Below are 21,475 nucleotides of genomic sequence, written 5' to 3' on the forward strand. Positions count from 1 at the left end.
CCTCCCTTAAGGATACAGGACTTTTAAGAGCAGAAAAAGGGCAGGTAAGGCTACATGGCCTTTTAAGACACAAACTCACACATCCAGGGGGTATTCCTTTTGATGTTTTATTCCCAAACACTATTGTTACTAAAATTTATTGGTGAACATCCTTTCAGCAAGGCGGTCAAGTTATGATAAAGATTTAAGTTGGGAGGAGTTACATGTGACCTATTTTTTTTTTTTTTTTTGCTAAGAGAAAGCAGTTTATGTACTCCCATTTATGTTGTCAGAAAATGAGGTAGTTTCTAATAACATTTTATAACAGCATGGTCTCAAACTTGGTTCTTGGATCCTTTCTGTATTCTTATTTTGTTACCTTCTTAAGAATGACTAAATGTCTAAGTTAAAAAACTAATACGCATTTTAGTTTTTGTGTTTCCTATAATCAGAATGTATTCATCATTCATTTGGGGGAAGCACAAACAAATAGATCCTGCTTTGAGTTCTAAGTCAGATTATTATTCTTTTTGAGGAGACCCTAATATCCCAGTGTTGAGTGATCAACAGTTATTAATACTTATAGGTAACATATTCTTTTGATAGCAGGAAGAAACATTAAAATAATACAACATATTTACTAGCTAAACTTGGTACTGTAGTCAAAGTACCTACAACATTAATATTTTTGAAAATCATGAGTTGTTTTTTTGCTTGTTCCCTACACCTATTCCTAAAAAGAATGTAGGCCTGTATTACGACAGAATTTTACGACAGAATTCTCCTTCATCTTTATTTTGCATTATATTTTACTCAATTAGCTTTAAGATTATGATTTAAGAAAATGTTTTGATCATAACTTACCTTTCCCTCTATCCGTACTACACTGGAATTAAACTATAGAAAAATATTTTTTCATTAATATTACCAGGTATATCAAAAGTGTGATTTATTTTTAGGTATGTAATGAAAAAAATACTTGGGTGTAGATTTTTCAGAAATAATAACCTTGAAATTAATGAAATCGTCATTAAAACATTTCTAGGTTTTGCTTTTTTATAAAAAAACAATATTTAGAATTTCACAGTGAAGAGGTCCTAAATTCCTCATACAACATGAACTTATATAAAAATAGAAGACATAGACATCTTTAACTCTTTAATCCTTTGATTAAGCAGCAAGCATATCACTCTTCCAGGCCAAACACTGCTTAAACAAAAAAGAAAAATAATAATGACGTGCAAAATATTTACAAAATATGCAAAGCACACAATAAAGACATCTTACTATATACACGTGTCATATTACTAATGAAGCTAAGATTTTCCTACTGTGTGCTCTAGTGTATGTAACTCAAATTACAGCACATCCCTCAGATACAGCACCTTGGCCCACTGCTGGGATAGATTTTAAATGAATCACAATATACTGAACAGCTGGACAGATGCTGGTGCTGACCAACTTGACTGACATATCCCACATACTGTATACTGAAGGTCTACTGACGAGACAAGACAATAAAAGCTGTATAGTATGCACATATGCAAGACAATCTAAGTACTTTAAAAAATGCTTTATATAGTTTAAGACAGAACTAACTGTCCCCCATGATTTTAAAGTAAAAATAAGTATAAATTCTTGAATATTTAAGTATTTTAATTCAGACTTTATCTGGTTACTATCCAGGGGCAGGAACTATTTATGATCCAATGAGAATGACAGACACATCCTGGAAAAAGTTTTAGATTATGCAAGAATTGAAAGTCCTTGTGGAAAGTAGTCTAAATTACAAAATTAAAACTAATCAGTGGATTTAAGTCCATAGCTCTTTAAGGCTTTAGAGCCAATGGTAGGGACTATGTTCCCAATAATATGGGACTATAAGACCTCTCAGAACATATATTAGGTCCTTAGATGTTGACCATTTTGTGAAGTAGTTCTAAATGTGATGAGAATATGAATGTGCAAACATTCAGCCTTAAGTTCCACTACTATAGCAATCTAAGCGATCTGTCCCTTTGCACAAGTCATGATTCCAATATGAAATCATTGTATCAAAAATATTAGTAACACATTGTTGAAATACTATCACTTGTAAAATATTCTTTGTAGGTGCTTAATGATTATGTGTTGAATTAAGAAGACTTAAAATGTTTTTTTTTTGTTTCTTTATAAAAAGGGGTCTCAGCATTTTAGGTTAACAGCACAATTGTGACAATATACTGATACATCTTTAGATAACACAGAACAAATTCTTAAATTTATTTTATAAAATAATGTTGATGATTTAACCCTAAACCAAATCCAGCCATACAGGTTGGCTGCAAGGAATACACAAATGTACCCAAATAGTACAATAGAGATTTATCAAGAAATCATCCTTTGTATTAAATGCAGACCATATTAATAAGTACGAGGGCAATTTTAAGTTCAGAATCTAAACACAAGAAGGGCACTGTAAATAAATGCTTCCATAACCACTATCTCCACATAACTGACAAAATATAATTCTCTCCTAAAGTCCCCAAATGTAAGTAACTACTAATTAAAAGCAGATAGCATTTAGAAACATCAAAAAAAAAAAAATCAAAACGAACTCCATTTTCAAGGAACTTAAAAACATCATACTCTAACAAATTAAGTCCTCATTCATATGTAAAATTAATATTCTGATCCTCTAGTTACTGATAGATGATGGGTCAATGACCTTTAGGCAAGGACTTTGCACTAGGACCCTAAACTGTATGTTAAACAGTTAGTAGGTTCAGTACATTCTTTGTGATTTCATATAATTGCTTTGCAATTGATTAAATTGCTTTCTTTGAAAAGGAATACATTAACATTCCTTTAGAAAAAAAAGCAAGATTGTTTTTGAAAAAAAGGGATATGCAGCTATAATTTCTTAAATATGCATTAAATGAATATACGTCAAAATCTGAAATGCAGGTTATTTATTCTTGCACTCCTAACATAGGAAAATGTTAAAATTAAATTAAAGAAAAAAGAAAAAGTCAAACATCCTTAACTTAAGAAACTTAAGGAGTTCTCACAATTCCTAAGTCAATATTCCTGTACTAAGAGCCTTGACTATGAAGAGGCAGGAATATAAAGAATCTCAATAAAATAAATACAGTAAAAACGAAACAAAAAACCCTTGGTATATAGAATACTTAATCTTTTTTTTTTTTTTTTCCTTTTATGAGATCATGTTGCTGAACATATACTCTAGAAAGGAGGCCAACTGTAGGCTTTTTGTCGTGTAACATCTCAGATGCGTGAACTAAAGAATTTCTTAGACAGCCACTTCTGCTAGCACACTGCCACACAACTAGTCCGCAGCCTCAGGATCTAGGAAGGCTCAGTCTCTCCTCTTTTGCCTCAGTCAGGTGGGCACTGGTCTAGTGAAGAGTGAAGTCACTGCAACTCTGTCCGATTTAATTTTAGTGCAGGGAGGACTGTGAATCTGTCTGAATTCCGATAAGTGAAGGTGGCTGCTGACCACCAACCGTGGACAGCACTGGCCTTGGGTTTAGGCGGGGTGGCATCGAGTTAGCAGGGCGAATGAGAGGTGGCGGAGGCTGGTTTAGAGTTGGCCGGGGCTGGATGAACCGAGCCTGCTGCTGGAGGGGAGGGGGCTGCCGGTGGAGAGCGGGGGCGGCAGGCAGCGGCGGGCGGAGCAGTGGCGGAGGCTGGTTCAGAGTGGCAATGGGGGCTGTTGGTGTTGGAGTGGATGATGGGGCAGGAGGTGATGGGCCCAGAGTCCGAGGAGCCTGTGGGGTCTGTGCCTAGAGGTGAGGAAACAAAAACACACACATGAGACGATAGTTCCTAATGAACTTAACGCAATATAGTTTGGGCTGTCACAGGAAAAACAAAACAAATCAAAACAAAACAAAAACATAACACCAGTATATTTTGGAAGCACAAGCTTCTTTTATTTTAAACGAAACAAAACAAAAAAAACCAAAAACCGAAAAAGCAACGAAGCTACCAAACAGGCATCTTTATTAGTAAACAGCTTAACACTGGAAATAAAAATAAGACTATGAAAGAACAATACACTCTCCATTCTTCTAGGAGCAGAAACTTAGCATGTCATATGACTTAAGAGTCACAAGAGATGCACCACTGAGTAAGTGTATTGTCAGCCTTTCATGCTCATTTAGCTAGTCCTCTGACAAATTAACCTTACAGAACACCACACAAAATGGTGCTTCCTCGACTCATATTAGCTCAAATTCCATACACAAACACACCTCCTCTTCTTCATCAGTGCTCTTCCCTGATGGCACATTAGAAGCACTTTTTGTCTCCTCCCCTAAAGCAGAAGCATCACCATTAGAAGCCTGGGTTCCTTGTTCTGCTTCCCACTCCTGCAATACCTCCTCTAAGTTAAACCGACGCCTGTAGTTTACAAAGAAGTTCTTCACTTGGCCAACAGTCTTGTTGCCAATTACATCTGCAATAGCTTGAAAATCTTTACCATATTTTCGGACACCTGGAAGGCAAAGTAAATAATACACCTGGTGAAGGATCAGTAAGGAGAACTGTGTGTACTATACATCATGCACACACAAAAGATACCAGCAATGAAAATCCTTTCTGATAAACTCTGCTCATTTCTCAATTCTGATATAGAGGCTAAGATATCAGGGTCCCAGATGAAAACACTCAATTATGTCATTTCATGGAGCCAGCCACTTGCCTTCAACTGAACAATCAGAAACTTACCATGTTTTACATACTCAGTTATTTTCTCCAATCCTCTCTTGAACTCTCAAATACAGTCCATTTATTGTAAAGCATTGAATTCTTTGTTCCATCCTCAATTCCATATTCATTTATTTCCCTAGTAGCCAGTCACCTAAATTTGAGCAACACCGTTTGTAAACAAAACAGGATGGGAATGAGCCATCTCTTTCATCCCCTCAATGGACTGAGTGAGTCGCCTTAGGGTTCCCCCATTAAGAAAAGCATTATAATTCTGGTCTTAATACCAACTTAATCACCAACTGGTGATTACTTGCTATCTCACCAGGGTACTGACGAACAGAAATAAGAATTTAAAAAGCAGGAGAATCATCACAATCTGATGGACAAAAAATGGGAAGCTATTTTTCAGAGTCAGTTGGATTTTATCTCATCTAATAGTTCTAGAGTGTATATATGAAGGGTTCCTAACTATGCCTTATAGACTTAGGAATAAGGTTACAGTAGCAACTATTAGTAGAGCACTTGTGTTTATCATACCTTAAATTTAAGAAGGATTGTACATTCAGAGACTAACTTTTCATTATGGAAATTTTATTATAATAAAGGATAATATTTGATTTATGAACTTAAGATAGTCAATCACGCTACAAAATTTAAAGTGATTTTATATAATCAGATGGATAATAATTTGCTCTTAAGAGAATTCTAAAAGAAGTTCACTGACTCAGTCTAAAATGAGATGCATTTAAAATAAAGTTGTCAAAATTTTTGATTTTACAACTTAATAACTGCTTTTAAAAATACTAGAAAACAATAACTCATTAATCACAGAGATGAGAATGGAGAAAAAAAATACTGATACCTATGATATAAAGTGTGTAAGAAGCCAGAAATATGGGGGTTGAAATAAACTTAACATGCATACAATCACAGAGGGGAGGATAATATAAGGGTGTGTTAATACCCCAGTAGAAAGGCTAGATATAGTCTTACTGATACCTATTGGTATTACCCAATTATCTTAAAGCACCATCATGATATGACATAATTCCTGTTTTTAAATTCTGCCCTTATTTTATATCGAGAACTTGGGAATAAGTATTTCTTGCTAAGTTCAACTAGCTAGGCTGACTCTTAGAGCATTTGGGGGGAAGGTCTGACATTAAGCTATACCCATTTTTAATACAGAGTTTTGGGTATGTGAACTATGCTCATTTGCTCTGTTCTACAGGGACAGACATATGCATAACAATAAAGTAATAATGACACTCAAAGATTATTTATAATATTTTAGTAACATAATGAATGAATTTATATTCTTTTAAAATCCATGAACTAATTTCCAGTTTGAACTTCATAACTGAGTATAAATTCTAATTGTGACTAGGTTCCACTGAGGATTTGGCAATAAAAATTCAAGGTTATATTTCATATTTGGAATTATTGCTACATATTTAAGTACTTCTCTACTACTTACACTTTGGAAAACAGCAACTCATTTGGGATCACTGCACTGAAAAACAACTGCTAATTAGAAATTAGATGCAGTGTTCTGTCAGAATACTAATTTTCATAAGGAATATTTAATTTACATTCTAGAAATGACCAAACCTACTGAATACATAAGTTTAGAAATAAAAACCTTAAATAAATCTAGGATTAGATCTTCTGTATTCCTAGCGAGACATCACAGTAGGATTAATGCTGACTCTAAGTCTGCAGCTATTACAACCCTCAGAACACCTATTGGTTTAGCAAAATATATTCTAAAACCTACCATTATTTCCACATCTGATTCCATTATATAACTGTCCCCTCTTCCTCTGACTCTATTTTTTTTGATCTTCCACTTTATTTTCTGTAGTTCAATGGACTTCACCCTGTCACCAATGTTGTTGCATCTCCAGAATTACAGACCAAAGCTACTACTTCCTATAGGAGCTTTAGTTTTCCCAGACACTTTGGATTTCAAGGACTTTTCCAAGTCACCTAGGTATGTTTATTATTAACTCTTGTACTGTAGTTTTGTATTAACTACTTTGCAAAATCTTGAGCCTCAGGCCAGTGCAGATTTCTGCAGTCTGGTTGAGGGTCCCATTCAGGTCCTGAGAACAAGTGGGCCCAGATACCAATGTCCTCAGCCTGCAATGTGCCTGGGCAGGGTCTGCACATGAGCTAGGGCTCCTTGGCAGTCTTCTGTGGACAACAGCAGCCTCATTTGTTGGCCTCAGTGTGTTGTGACAAATTTCCTAATTTCCACTGCTTGCCCCAGTGTGAAAAGGTTGGGAGGTACGGTCCTATGGAATGCAAATCAGCACCAGCATTACTACAATGCTGAGTACCCCAGAAGTGCTCAGGAAGTATGACTGATTCTGCTTCCCCACAGGCTTCGTTCTGTTTTTCTTTCTCAAACAACAAGAGTCACACATGGCTGACTTCTTTATCACCTTCACACTCCCAATAACACTTATTGCTCAACAGTGTATTTTGATTAGAAGATGGAATGCTTAAGCTCTATACTGTGGCTGATAACTCGTCAAACTTGAGTAAAACACCAACTTTAGACTTACTGGCACTGCTCCTTTAGAAAAGTCTCCAGCTAGGGTCTGGAGGACAACCTAAGCAGGGGTAGCAGTGCTGAGCAACTCACTTGAACAACCTACGACATGAGAGCTCCTTTAGTTACAATTTGTACCTGGGGGAAGGATGGCCCACTTTTTTTCACAGTTTATAATAAACAGGGTCAGCTGATTGCTTTATTATGAAGGAAATTAAATACAGTGATTACATCTCTCTCTCTTCCTGAAGATGTAAAAGGCGAAGGTCCATTTGAACCATGGTTTTAAATTAAACTTCTCACCTTTAGGGCTGGAGGTCAGTTTTCAAAGGTTAGTGGAATAAAACTTCACAGAACCCTGGAAGAGGTAAATTGTAAATTTCCCAGGGAGAGAAAAAAATTGTTTTCAGTTAAATTTCTAAATTTCGTTTGAAAGCTACAATGAAATAACTTGGCCTCCTATGCTGGCAGATGATATACCTTATAATCTGTAATATAATATATACTTTTAAAGTTTTGTTTGGGAATTAACATAAAACTAACTCATTAGGATACTGTGTTATCATTACAATTTTTGCAAGTCCACATTTTCGAATTGGTATTCTATATTACCCAACAAAAAACCATATGTTCATCTTTTTGAGCTTTGCCTAGTAAGATAGTAACTTGAGGAGCATTTGTAACATGGTGTTTCCCAACTCTGGACGTGGAATTATATGGACTTTTTTTTTTCTTAGAAGGATATCATAAATCTGCTTTTGGTACACCAAAAAAAAAAAAAAAAGCTAAAACATTACAGTGGAAGCTGCAGGTAGTAAAATTTGGAGGGATATTTTTCCCTGCTTCCTACAGCAAAATTTCTTCAAGTGAGCATGTACTTAGTATAATTGGGAAATATTAACTTTTCAAAACTATCTTTGAAATAACATAGTAACATCTAGAAACTCCACGGATGTGGTTCTTTCCTATTAATAAGAGATTAATTTTAGACTCTATTTGGGAACATGCATTTCTTTCCACCTTCTGTAAATCTCTTCCAGAATTTGTGTCAAAGAAAGAAAAAGGTATCAACAGCAGTGGGGCAGTGATTGGTACATCTAGGCGAGTGTTAAAAGTCAAAATCATATATTCTCTTCCCAGGGTTTATCCTTTCTCTTCTTCTGCGTCTTGCATTTCCATATTCCTTGTTTTAAATTAAATGCCACCATAAAAATGCTGGGAATTTTGAATTATTTGAAGCAAGTGCATCAGAAAGCTGGCAACTATACTTTTGGACCTACATTCTTACACTGTCTGTTATAATAGAAGAAACTCTCTAAAGTACACGTGTGCCTTTTAGATGGGAAAGTACGAATCTCCTGGCTCCACTTCCTTTTGATCATTCATGTACTAGGTTACAATCCTTATGTCTTAACCAACTGCCAAGTCTCTTTTTCCCCTACTTTAAGAACCATTCTAGCTTTTTAAAGAAAGTACAAGATAAAATTAGAAAGAAGACAAGTTCTAGATTTGTAACTTCATTTCTCCTAAAAAATGAATGAATGTATGAACTAGAGGGCGAGAAGGTAACATTAACTGTAAGCATAATCCCCTTGAACATAGCTCTATTATTTCCTGTTCTATATGAGAAGGCTGGCAATATATACTTATAAAAATAAAAAAACTAAAAATTAAAGTTGACATCTTGATAAAACTGGAAAGAAATTTTTTTTTTGGTTTATCCTAAAGTAACACAAATATTTTAGTTGGGGAGCATATTTTTTTTAGCACTAATGACTATGAGGTGAATAGTGTACCTTTAATAAGAGATCTAAATTAAAATGGCAAATACTGTATACCATGCTTCTGCCCCATATACTTTAAAGAGTACATGTTTTGTACTATCATTTAAGTACATTGTTATTTTTTGAACACAGCTAACAATTATTCCATTTTATATGAACACACACACACACACACACACACACACACACACACACACACACACACCTAGAATCTAATCCCTTTCTTAATTCTTGCTAAATAAGAAATATTAATCACATGAATATCAAGATGTTATGGGGATAATTTGTAAAAGCACTACAGATTCGAAAAAAAATTTATAATATGTGACACAAACTACAAATGGATATTTCACCATTTACACAAATATATGAAGACTAATTGGTTTCACTGTTAACTAATTTGTTATAATACAAAATTTAGATACTTAAGGCTGGAACAGATTACAGAAGTTGTAGAAATACCATTCTTGGCAAGTATTTTAAGAGGATTAAATTATCAGCATCTATAATATCCCACTTGGGGACTCTTGCATGTTATTAAAGTTATAATATAGCTAGAACTAAAATTAACATAATAAAGTGACAGATAACAGAAGGATAACTAGACATTCCTATTTGGTTTGAGCATGATTTTCCCCCCCTTCCAAATATGGGGAAATTGTTTATTATTTATTTATTTAAATACTATTAAAATGATATTCATTGATTTAAGTATTTATTATTTAAGTATTTATTATTTAAATGGTTAGTATTTAGTTAACAACAATATGAGTAGATGGAAAGTGAAAAATACTATATATTTAAGCCCTAGAAAATGATCTTAATATTGGGTTGTCGGAAAAGTCATGACGCATTTTTGCAACTAAAAACAAAGAAAAAATACATCATGGCTTTTCCGACAACCCAATATATTCATTTAGTTTTAAAAGAGTTACAATAAAAATGTTTATTTAATAATAGTTATAAATCTCACTAGTGACACTAGAGTCAATATTTTTCTCTCCAGGTCACTGTAATAATCAACTATGAGGAAGACAAAATAAAGCATTTAATAAATGAGTGTCAAATCAGAATACAGAGGGTGCCAAAAAAATGTATACACATTTTAAGAAAGGAAAAAACTACTAAAATTGTAATATTCAGTATATACTGATAACAAAAAATGAATACAAGTCATGTTTGACTTCTGTAATTACAAGAGGTGCTCAAAGTGGTTACCGTCAGTGTCCAGACACTTCTGATTATGGTGAACTACTGCTTGAGCAAAGTTGACCAAAGTTTCCACTTGTATACACTTTTTGGCACCCCTGGTATATATGTAAAATGTCTTGACTATAAAGTCCTATGTAAATTAAAACACGTTACTATCAAAACAAATGATTTATTACTTTATGAAACTGAAATGGCCATAATAACAACAATATTATATAAAGGTTTATCATAAAGACTAAAAAGAAAAAACAAAAACAATTGCCTGCTAAGATAAATACTTGAGAGCAAACCACATGTTAAAATTAAACTGCAATTATGTACCTCAACCACACTGAGACTCAGGTACTGGAGACATTACTATATGATTATATTGTTTATAAGACACACTTCTGAGCATTAAATAAATGTGTGGACATGAGGCAAAATGGCACTTTTTAATTTTCCCTTAAATAGCTATTTTGGATACAAATAGCTTTATATTGTTTTATTTTAAGTAACAAAAACTTGTAAAACAAAAACAAAAAACCTAAAAGACCCAAAGTGAAAACAAAACTTCCATACAGAATCAAATAAGTAAAAACAAAGATATTAACATATTAAAAAAGTACTTTCGAAATCCTAAGAACATACCTATTTCTACAGAAATTGCTGCATTAGCATAACCTATTTAAGGGTTACTTTTTAGATGTAAGAATACTGAAAGGTTTTATTATATCTATAAATCCTCCCTTTTAATATTTATAAGCTGAGATAACATCCCCATATATAGCTCACACTTGCCATTGTCTCTTCCCTTGAATGTAGCTTTGCATAATATCCAACCCAGCCATGGTCAATGGACTCTACCACTTAAAGCAGTGCTGCATGCAAACAGTATGAAATCCTGAGTGCTGTATAGAGAAGCATTAGCTCAGATTTTCCTTGGCGATACTCCTCAGAAAACCCTTTCACTGGGATAATTTCTTGCACTAGAGAACAGGATTAATATCTAACCTTTAAGCCACGGAATACTGGAAACCAGGGTTAAATTCTGTAAGTTACAGACTGTGATGGAAGGAAACACAGGCTTTACATCAATAAAAGTAATGCCTACTCCAATAACTATGTTAGCGCTATAAGTCAGAGTTCTAAATGAATTTGAAGCAGCCATTAAACATACTAAACTTGTAATAAAAAATTTAAACTGTCTGTTTTGAATTTTAAAACAGCTATTATTGAACATTATAAATGAATTTGTTCTGACTCATTCAGAAACTTAGTTCTACAATTACAGGTATGCTCAATGCACAGCCAGCACCCTGCCTCCGGAGGATCACATCTTTTCATTTATGAAATAAATGTGTGCTGCTGTAGAGCCAAAGAGAAGGCTGATGTCATCCTGCGGGCACCCTCCAGTGACATTTTCAAATCACACTGGCTGAGTAATTCTTACTCTAACCCAAACTGCAGAGTCACCTATTGATCACTCTTTAATTACATTATTCTCACATCCCAATGATACTTGCATAGCATTTTTGAGTTACATACGGTTCTCTGTTTGAATACTTGAAAATATTTTTAAAAGTATACTTGTGTGTTTCACTGGGGCCCAATTCTCTTATAGTAGTTAACCTAGATCAAGTACTCACTCAACACAAGAGGGCTCAACCAGGAAGAAACAAATTGTAGAACAAACTTAAAATTATACCATCAGTTCTGCACATAGTTCAAGGGTATTTTTAAAACAAAAATGTTTTGCCATATAATTCAACAAAGCATTCTTATAAATACTGCATTTAAAATGCTGTATGTATATATATTTAAATATCTCAAGTCTCTTTTATAATATCAATATATATTTTTAGTCAGGTTTCTAAGCATTCAGTGGCACATCTAAGTTATAATACACTGAAAGTTAAGCATACCATTAATATTTTCAGTACCTGACATTTATCAAATAGAGGAACACTATTATACAGAGAAACAAGAAATATATAATAGTTTATTCATGTTTTAACCATGAGTTATCAATGACTGATGTATTGTAGTAAGAATGAACCCAACTGCAGGAATACCAAAATAGACACACAGAGCTTCTGCCACCATATGACTTGCAAGCTTGTCACCACCATCATTTACTTAGAGCTGAGAACGCGTTACGTGCTGTTCAGGACTCAAAATGAACATAGGCTCAGTATGTCACATCCACAGATACAAAACAGAATTCCTGGTCAACAGGACTTTGTGAACACAAGAGCCCTTTCTTGATCCATTTCTAAAGGAAGGGAAGAACTATGGTAGTCACCTTTCATGACAAGTTAAATAGTTATGAACAACAAGAACTGCTTATCTTTAATATACCTTGCACTGCTAGAAGCTGCTCCTCTGTGGTCCAACGGGCATTAATTTTCTGATTTGACTACAAAATTAAAGAGAAGTTTCCTAATGAGGATATGAAGACAGACATTTTTCCAAAGTGCTTATTTAATTTTTTTTTTTTTTTTTTTTTACTTTTCACCAAATTACAGACATGAGATTACTAAAACTGATTTTGGAAGATCCCATTTTTATAAAAATTAAAAAATGATATTCTGAGTTACCCTTTACCCACACAAAAAGATAATGAAAGGGAAATGTACCAATTTGGGAGGATGAATAACATTCACATTTATATTCTAGTCAGAAATATTAAAACTGAAAAAAATCTATTAGTCACCTATTTTCTAACTCCAATGTTCTTATCACATTACAGATGCTAATTTTAGCCTAGTTTTTTTTTTTTTTAAATTAAATCTACCGGGGTGACATGGGTTAACAAAATTATACAGGTTTCAAGTACACAATTCTATAATACATCATCTTTATACCGTATTCTGTGTTCACCACCCTAGTTTTAAACATTTAGGCGACTTTATTTTCTTTAGAGAGGATCTGTGACTCTTTAAAATTTCGTATCTTCATATTTAGATGAAATCTATCCTTACCCTACCAAAAATAGTATTGTATAAATCAACATAGAACTGTAGATCAGGGCTAAGTCCAGAATATTTCTTTAAATTTCTGAAACAGAAAGTGACCCACTATAACAAAATTTTGTTTCCCTAAGACCCCTCATATTCTTCCCAATATTTTTGTTTTAAAAAAAATCCTTAGTTTAGGAATTTTATTATGGCAATATTACAATATTAAATATCTAATCAAATTTCATTAGTGTATACCCACTGATGGTTAATCAAGGACTTTTGGCAGCAGACAGAGGGACAGAAAGAAGTACACCAGCCTACAGGGGTTTGCAGTACAAACTGCCCAGATAAAGTGGGCTGGTGGATACCATGGACATGCTGGGCAAAACAGAAAGGCTTCCTTTGAGAAGGGATATTTAGCTCTTATTTTCTTCTTAGCAATAAGATTTCTACAGAGCACAGAGGTTCTGAGTAATACCAACTGTCTCGTCATGAATGAGCAGGTGTAAGTACATATTTTAAAAAAAGAATGAAAAATTCAAAGTTAAAACAAATAATTAGAGAAGAAAGAAAAAAGTAAAATAAGACTTAAGAGTAAAGGAAGGAAAAACCTAAAACAGAAAGCACTGAATTCCAGATGATGAGATACATGGGATAGCAAGGTAGGCCAGGCAAAGACAGTGGGGGTAATCCTCAAGTGATGAGGCAAAGGAACAACAGTAAAAGGGTAAGGAGAAAGAGAGGAAATAGGACATGCTTTAGCAGTAATAAAAAAATGGTGAACTATGGTTAGAAAAGTAAAAAGAAATAAATGAAAACAAAAAGATGACAGAGGAAAAATTAAAAAATTTAAACATATGTTCCCCAAAAAGAGGAATAACAAGAATGGAGTAGGAGCTAATATTTGAATTAATACCCAGGTAATTTGATGTTACCTTGGCTGTGAAAGGTAAATAGAAGAGGTCCTTGGTACCCAAGGATAATTGGTACTAGAACTTACTTAAAACAGATCCAAACATTTCAAATTAAATGGCTAAAAAAATAAAGGGTTGATTACAACTTAACCTGAAATAAGAAACTAAAACTTATAAAAATTAGTTCTTAAAAAATAGTTAAGAGATTTAGCTTATATGTTTCATTTTAATTTTTAGAATATTGTTTCTGACTATACAATGATACAACATTCTCCAGTTTTGAAATTTACAACATGAGCACAGAAGACCTCAAGAAATTTCTCAAAGTCCTCTCAATTTTTGGTAATTAAATTATTCTTTTTTGAAGTGCTTTTCTACGAGTCATCATCCTTTCCTCTTCAGTTGTAAATTTTGCTAGGTACCCATGTGTCAACAGTGTTGCTAGTGATTCTCCTGTACTTTCATAGACTTCATGAAGTTTTGCCTCTTTTGCAATGTTTACAATTTCATTTTGGTTTATGCTATATTTGCATTGTATAAGCAAGAGAGTCATTGAGCAGGATGTTGATGTGATGAATGGAGTAGACAACGGCTAGAATTAATTAGGGAACAGTGATGAGGACAGCCCAATTTTGTAAGTGCTCAGTTCATCGGAGAATATTTTCTTGTTTGGCAAGTTTTGCTTCTCCATGCACTCCTCAGATCAATGAGCATTTGGACACTGAGGATCTCCTGTAAACTACATGCAAGTTGTTCTGAGGATTAAATTTAGAATAGATGTAAAATATATATGAAGATATATTTAGAATGTATGTAAAAAACATCTAGAACACTGCCTGAGCAAACAGGTTAAAGTTGATTAATTGATGTTTGTTAAACTTGAAAGGTAGAAACTGAAGGAAAAGGTGTTATTAATGAAAAGGGAACAAAAAATGAAAGAGAAATGTTACACTACGAAAACCTATTTTCAGCATACAAGCAAGGGATGATCACAAATAACTATTAACATAGAAATGTAAAGAGCATACTGGGATTCAAAGATGAGAGGAAAAGTCACAATGACTGGACTGGGGACAAAGCCACGTCGGAAGAACTGGAGATTGAGACGGGTTTAAGAACAGTTTCTGAAAGGCAACGATGAGGTCAAGGCATACCATATATCAGGAACAATGGGATTTGTGTCAGGAACAAGTGATAAATAAGCCAAGAAAGTTGGTAAAATTTAACTAAACTAAAATTCAGTTAGGACCACTTTTGGAAGGGCAGTAAATATTAAGGTTGACGCGTTCACACTAAGTTTAATAAGCAATGTTTTTTGTGGGGGAGGGAAGAGCAGGAGAGGGGTAGGATTATAACCATAATGAGACTTGAAGCCTTGAGCTAGGAGGAGGGAGACGCTGTTAAGGACTTAGGAAGTTAAAACATGCCGATTTGGGAGACGTGGGGAGGCAAGGCGAATGTGGTGAATTCACTTGGGACACACCGAAAACGAGGTGTTCGGCAGGACATTCAGGTGGAGCGCAGGTCCCGCTTGAGGCTAACACAGATTCCTCTATTTAATCACATTTTTAAGGGCATGGAAAATGAATATGAGGGAAAATAATGGAGTCATATCTTACTTAGATGTGAGGTTCTAAAACTAGCCTATGAATTGAGCATGGAAGTCCACATAGCCAGGTACTCCTTCAGCATTGGAATGGACCATTCGTTTTTTAGTTGAATCCCAGATGAAGCCTTTGGCTCAAATTTAGGGTAGTATTAAATGAAAACGATAAATACATATTTAAATACTAGAGTCTCACTCAGGTCAAGGAGATGCTCACACAGAAGGCATGTGGAAGCTGAAACTGACTGAAAGAACTGTGGATTCATAGTTCTCAGCCTCAGAACTGCTCATTCTGGGGCACACACTTGATAAATGGAGCAGAGGCAGAATCACCAGTACTACTGCACGTGCTATTACTAAACATTCTCCTTTTCATTTGGCTAAATATCTGTCTTTGAATTTGTGTCATTTAAATGTACATATGATGTAACTTTAATATGAGGTTGTATGATATTTCCAAAGAAAAGAGAGAGAAATGAATTCTGAGGGTAAAAACTTGGAGAATGCCTATATTTACACATAAAAAGGGAAGTTACAGTTAAGAAGGGGACATAATAGTTATAAAAGAGAACATAACCTATCAGAAAATAAAGGAAGGTTGTCATCTATGTCAAGGGTCAGAAGAAGGCAAAGGAAATGAGGAGTTAGAGCTGTGGAAACTGGTCATTAGCACCAATGTTTTAACCTTTAAGAAGCAGCTTCAGAGGAAAAATGCAGGGGCAGAGTTGAAACTGTATGGAATTAAATAGTCTATGCATAACAAAATGGAAGCATGGAAGAGGAGAAATACTAAAGGAGAAAAAGGGTCAAAATTATTTATTTATTTATTTATTTATTTATTTTAGCTGAGCCATCCTGCCACCTGTTGGCAGCTCAGCGGCTGCTCAGTTCAGGCCGGGACTCGAACCGCTGTTGCTCAGAGCTCAAACTCTTGAGCAAGCTCTTAACCAACTGAGCCACTTGGCTGGCCCTTTCAAAATTTTTTAAATGCGTAAGATTTCTTTAAGTTACTAATTTTTATATTCTCTTTGAAACCCAACAAACTCTGGTGGAGGTTTATTTAACTTAAAGAAAGGACAACCAGAATATATCTAGGAATCTAACATTGTGTGGTAGTTGTGGTTAGCTGGCTGGTACCACTGAGAACATTCTTCTACAGCAAACCCCAGTCTGAAGTACCATTGTTTTAAAAATAATAAAATATTAATATAAAACAATCCAATATACACTAGTAATAATATAAAAGGCTCCAAAAAGCCTTCTAGAACAATCTATGACAGCCTTAGTGAATTCAGCATCTTTACTGCATTCTTTCCCTTATAACTTTGTTTGTCTTTACATCTTTTCCATTTTAGTCAGTAGTAGATTTATACTATCTCTGAGTGGGAAGAGTTAGAAAAGATCACCAACTTAAACCCAGTTGGGTAGACCCACTGCTAAAAATTCCATCCAACGTCCATAATGAAAGAACGTCACCCATCTATTCATGAAAACATCCACAGATGGGGAAATTTCTAGCTTCAAAAAGCACTCCTTTCTCAGTTTCTTTCTTCCTGGATTCACTAATCTCTTTGTCCCCACCTACCTACCTTCACTCCCCAAAAAAATCAAAGCATAACCAAACATGCCACCACTCCCCACAACGCTCTCACATACTTTGAAGGAGATACGCTAATTTCTACTTTGCAATGTTCTTTGGAATTACCACTTGCTGTCCATTCCTACAACGAATGCCCGACCCTACCCAATCCTCTTTACCATTTATTTTATCACTCACATGCTTGATATTTGAGCATCTGTAAAGTTTCTAAATTATCCTGTATAACACTGACAAGATAACTTCCCTAAAATTAAAAATTTTCATTACATCCTTCCTGTATTGAAGGAACTATAGGGTCTTTCCATCTGACTTACTTTAAAAGGCAGACTTCCCTTCGCTCTCAGACTTATACTCTGGTTTTTGCCCACTGATCTCTACCATAAAGAAGTCCCTGCTCAACTCAACCTTGTTAATACCTCTCTCATAAACCGTGTTGATCCGTCCTCTGCATCCATGTTTGCCTTCTTATGTAGACAATATACTACTGGAGAAAAGATTGTTTTACACTTCTATTGAATTCTCAATAGTAATTATAATTAGCACAATAATGAGCACATAAAAAATGTTGACGAGAATACCTATTGATTGGTTTATAAAAGTGTTTTTATTTTTCTCCACTGGATTTGCATGTTGAATGTATTGCTCAACACCAAACCACGGCTCATGATTCTCTGCCTGCCCTTTCTGTAAAAATCCTATGGATCCTTTAAACCTCAGCTGAAACATCCCCTTCTAGGAAGTATTCCCTGATGATCCTAGCCAGAATGAATAATGACCACTTGTTTTCCTCTTTATACACTTTACTTACATATCTAGCATATAACTTTAATCAGGTTCTCTTATAGCATCTAGACTACAAGTTCTTTTTTTTAAAAAAAAAGCGGATGGAAAAATCCATCTCTTCCTCACTTTTATGAGTCCTCCACCTTTCCCAAACACATACTTCCCACAGTGCCTAACATAGTGCCTTACATAAAATAGGTGATCAATAAATATTTATGGAAGTGTGAACTTTTTTCACCAAATTTTTCCCTAAATGAAAATAACAAATACAACCAAAGCATCTTAGTAACTGTTTACTTTCAGTTGAGTTACATCACTTAGTAGCCTATTGATCCAAAAGTTAATGAAATTCTTTAGGGTAGAAATTCTTTAGGTTAGGTATTACCTAATCTAAAGGTAAAAGGATAGATCATGTGATTTTTCGAGGTCTTTATTATGACTGTTAATTTAGTATTTTGAAATATGTATATCTATTCAGGTTGCTCTCCCCTGAAAAGCAATAGAAATAATGATAAACATAAAATATATGTTGGGTATTTTCTAGATAATAAAACATGTAACTTTTCAAATCATATTGAGTTCAATAAATCAACTTCAAAGTTCATATTCAAACTTCAATGTACGGATGGTAGTGTCAAAATTGTGGTGGTTTCATTTTGATTTATTTGTACAATAAACCAAAAACTGTAATAAATGTTGGATAATTTCTAGCCCAACAACTGCACTTAAATGGGAAAATCTATCATACAATTTTGCTATTATATGAAAACTTCCAAAAGTAAGAGAGGCAGCATGATATTAATCTAGGACTCCAATTGGACTCTAGGAATCTGCAATATAGCCAGGTTTATTATTTACTAGATGTGTGACCTTAATCAAGTCAGTTAACCTCTCTGAGGCCCAGTTTCCTCATGTAAAATAATAGTATTTGCTTCATCTACTTCTTGGGATTTATGTATCAACTGAGGTAGCATACAGGAAAGTTATAAGTGCTACTGCACTTGCACGTCTCACTTTATATGTTATTGAATGAGACTCTCCTGCAATTTTCTGGAAAATTTGAGATTAGAATTATCGTTTCCTTGAAAATTTGGTATACTTTTTCTGGAAAATTGTCTGGGCCTGGTGTTGTCTTATGAGAAAAATGTTAATAGTTCCTTCATTTTATTTAATGGTTATAAATTATTCAGGTTTTCTTTCTTTTTAAGACAGTTTTGGAAGACTTATTTTCCTAGGAATTTCTAAGTTTTGTTTACAGTTTTAAACTTATTGGCATAAAGTTCTTCATGGTGTTCCCATAATGTTTTCTTTCTTTTTTTTTTTTTTCATAATGTTTTCAATAGCTGCTGTATTTTAAATTTTAATTATTAAATTATATTTTAAAATTATAGGCATTTAAAGATTTTTGCTTTTATATATTTTAATACATAATTAAATATGAAATTTCAATACAAAATTTACAATAATTTTTTTTGTTGCAATAATATAACAAAGTAAAGTAGTATTCTTGGTATTACACTGCCTTTAAATAAATAAATGTCATGAGAATGTTTGTCAGTTTACCTGTGGGTTTGGAATGAGATATTAGTCTATGTATATTTCAGTCTTTTCTATTTCCTAACTTTGAAAGAGATATTCAAAACAAACTAAAACAACTTTCTTCATGATTCTTCGTTCTGAAAGACTGAAATGAGTAAGATGGCATATGGTACATTAGTTGTGAAGCATTACTCTTCTGCCTCTCCCCCAACCCCTCACACATATTTCATTTGCAGATATTTCAGTCAACCTGTGATTTGGGGGGTGGGAGGAAATGTCCCATTAGGCTCCAATAAGATTATTTGATTATTACATACATAGAAAGGCAAGTGAAGCATATGAAGCATACATAACATAGGAGTCTTAAATAAAAAAAAAAAAAGGGAAGAAAAAGATTTTATAATAGGAGCTCCTGTAAAAAGATTTGATTGGACTTCATGGGCATTTAAGTACTCCTATAATTATCACAAATATCAAAAACATTAAGTTTCAGTTGAAATACAAGTTATATCTTGTTTTTAGATTTCATATTTTTAGGTATACAAGAACAAAAAAGTTCAGATGCTAAAATCCTAATTGGAAAACTGAGCCAAAAGACAAGCATCTTAAAGTTGTTAAAATTGTTAAAACGAGCTCCTTTTTTTGTGATCTTTTTCTTGCTGTGTTACCAATTCATGCAAGTAGAAATGGGCTTTGAGCAAACACTGCTGTAGATCCAGAAATGTGCTGGCTCGTTCATCAGTGACCTTCCAGTTTCAAACGCACTGGGCCTACTCGTATAGCTATATTCCCTAAATACTTTGCTTGAAATGAATTGCTAAGGGCAGGAAAGAAATGATATCACTGAAATCATTAGCCAAGTCTCTCAAGACTATCTAAATGACAAAAGAGACCTAACAAATGATCCATACTATCAAACCTTCACAGTCTTAACAACACGTGACCACAGCAGCTGAACACTGGATAACTCAAAGAACAAGCTTTCACCAGTGAGCCACATATACTCTTCATAACGTACCTCAGGAGGTTTGAATTCTTCAATTCCACCTTCCATTTTCTGTTTAAGTGCACTGTTTACTTGCTTAGCATTCTGAACCTTCAAGAAAATAACCCAAAATGTGAATCAGATCATGTACTTAGGTGAATTTTCAAGCTCTCAATAAGTGAAAAGGATATATACCAACACCCTCTTAAATTTTATTTCAGGAGAATAGACACATCATACCTTATTACACTTAGGGTATATATACCACTCATTCAACTGATATACATATCAACTTATATACATATGTATATATCTAATAGACACAGTTCACAAATTATAGTATTGAGTATCTTTAAAAAATGTCTCTATAACCTAAGAACACTGGTATATATAGGAATTAAAATCCATCAATATTTCTCATTACCATAATGTTTTGATGAAATAATTATTCCAATAATAATAATGATGATGATGAGAATGGATAATATTTATTAGGTGTTTACTATGCTAAGCATCACTGTCAATGCTTCATGTAATAAATCACTTAATTCTCACAATTACTCTGTGAAGTAAGTACAATCAGTTCTGTGATAACCTGACATATGTGTTCTCAAAAGTCATGGTATTATGCAAAATCACTCTATAAAAACCATAGGGCTTTTGGGGAAAAGAAGGTTGGGACACAAACATCCAAAAATTTCATCAATTTCACATAAGATAGAAATCAAATAAAAACAATAGCACAGTTCTACACATTCTAAATGGTAAAGAAATTCACAAATCCTACAATAAAGATGCTGCTTTACCTTAAAAAGGATCTGAGGTTGCTTATGAAAGCGGATATAAAAATGGTTGGTTGCA

The 21,475-nt window shown here is 34.0% G+C and overlaps 1 protein-coding gene across 4 annotated transcripts in view; it reads right to left on the reverse strand.

Annotated features, from left to right (window-relative positions):
- Nucleotides 1-1,123: 1,123 nt before the first annotated feature.
- The window catches only part of RCOR3 (REST corepressor 3), a 49,416-nt gene continuing 29,064 nt past the window's right edge, over nucleotides 1,124-21,475 (reverse strand). For 2 of the 4 annotated variants that reach the window (XM_019635521.1, XM_019635520.1), the window contains exons 9-12: nucleotides 20,648-20,725; nucleotides 12,586-12,643; nucleotides 4,236-4,477; nucleotides 1,124-3,764 (exon numbers count right to left, since the gene is read on the reverse strand). In XM_019635521.1, the coding sequence (XP_019491066.1) occupies nucleotides 3,420-3,764; nucleotides 4,236-4,477; nucleotides 12,586-12,643; nucleotides 20,648-20,725 (723 nt within the window). In that variant the 3' untranslated portion in view covers nucleotides 1,124-3,419. The remainder of the gene's footprint in view (nucleotides 3,765-4,235; nucleotides 4,478-12,585; nucleotides 12,644-20,647; nucleotides 20,726-21,475) is intronic. The other 2 variants (XM_019635523.1, XM_019635522.1) reach the window with 2 other exon arrangements.

This window comes from Hipposideros armiger, unplaced genomic scaffold (genome assembly GCF_001890085.2).
Source record: "Hipposideros armiger isolate ML-2016 unplaced genomic scaffold, ASM189008v1 scaffold_22, whole genome shotgun sequence".
Taxonomy (NCBI): domain Eukaryota; kingdom Metazoa; phylum Chordata; class Mammalia; order Chiroptera; family Hipposideridae; genus Hipposideros; species Hipposideros armiger.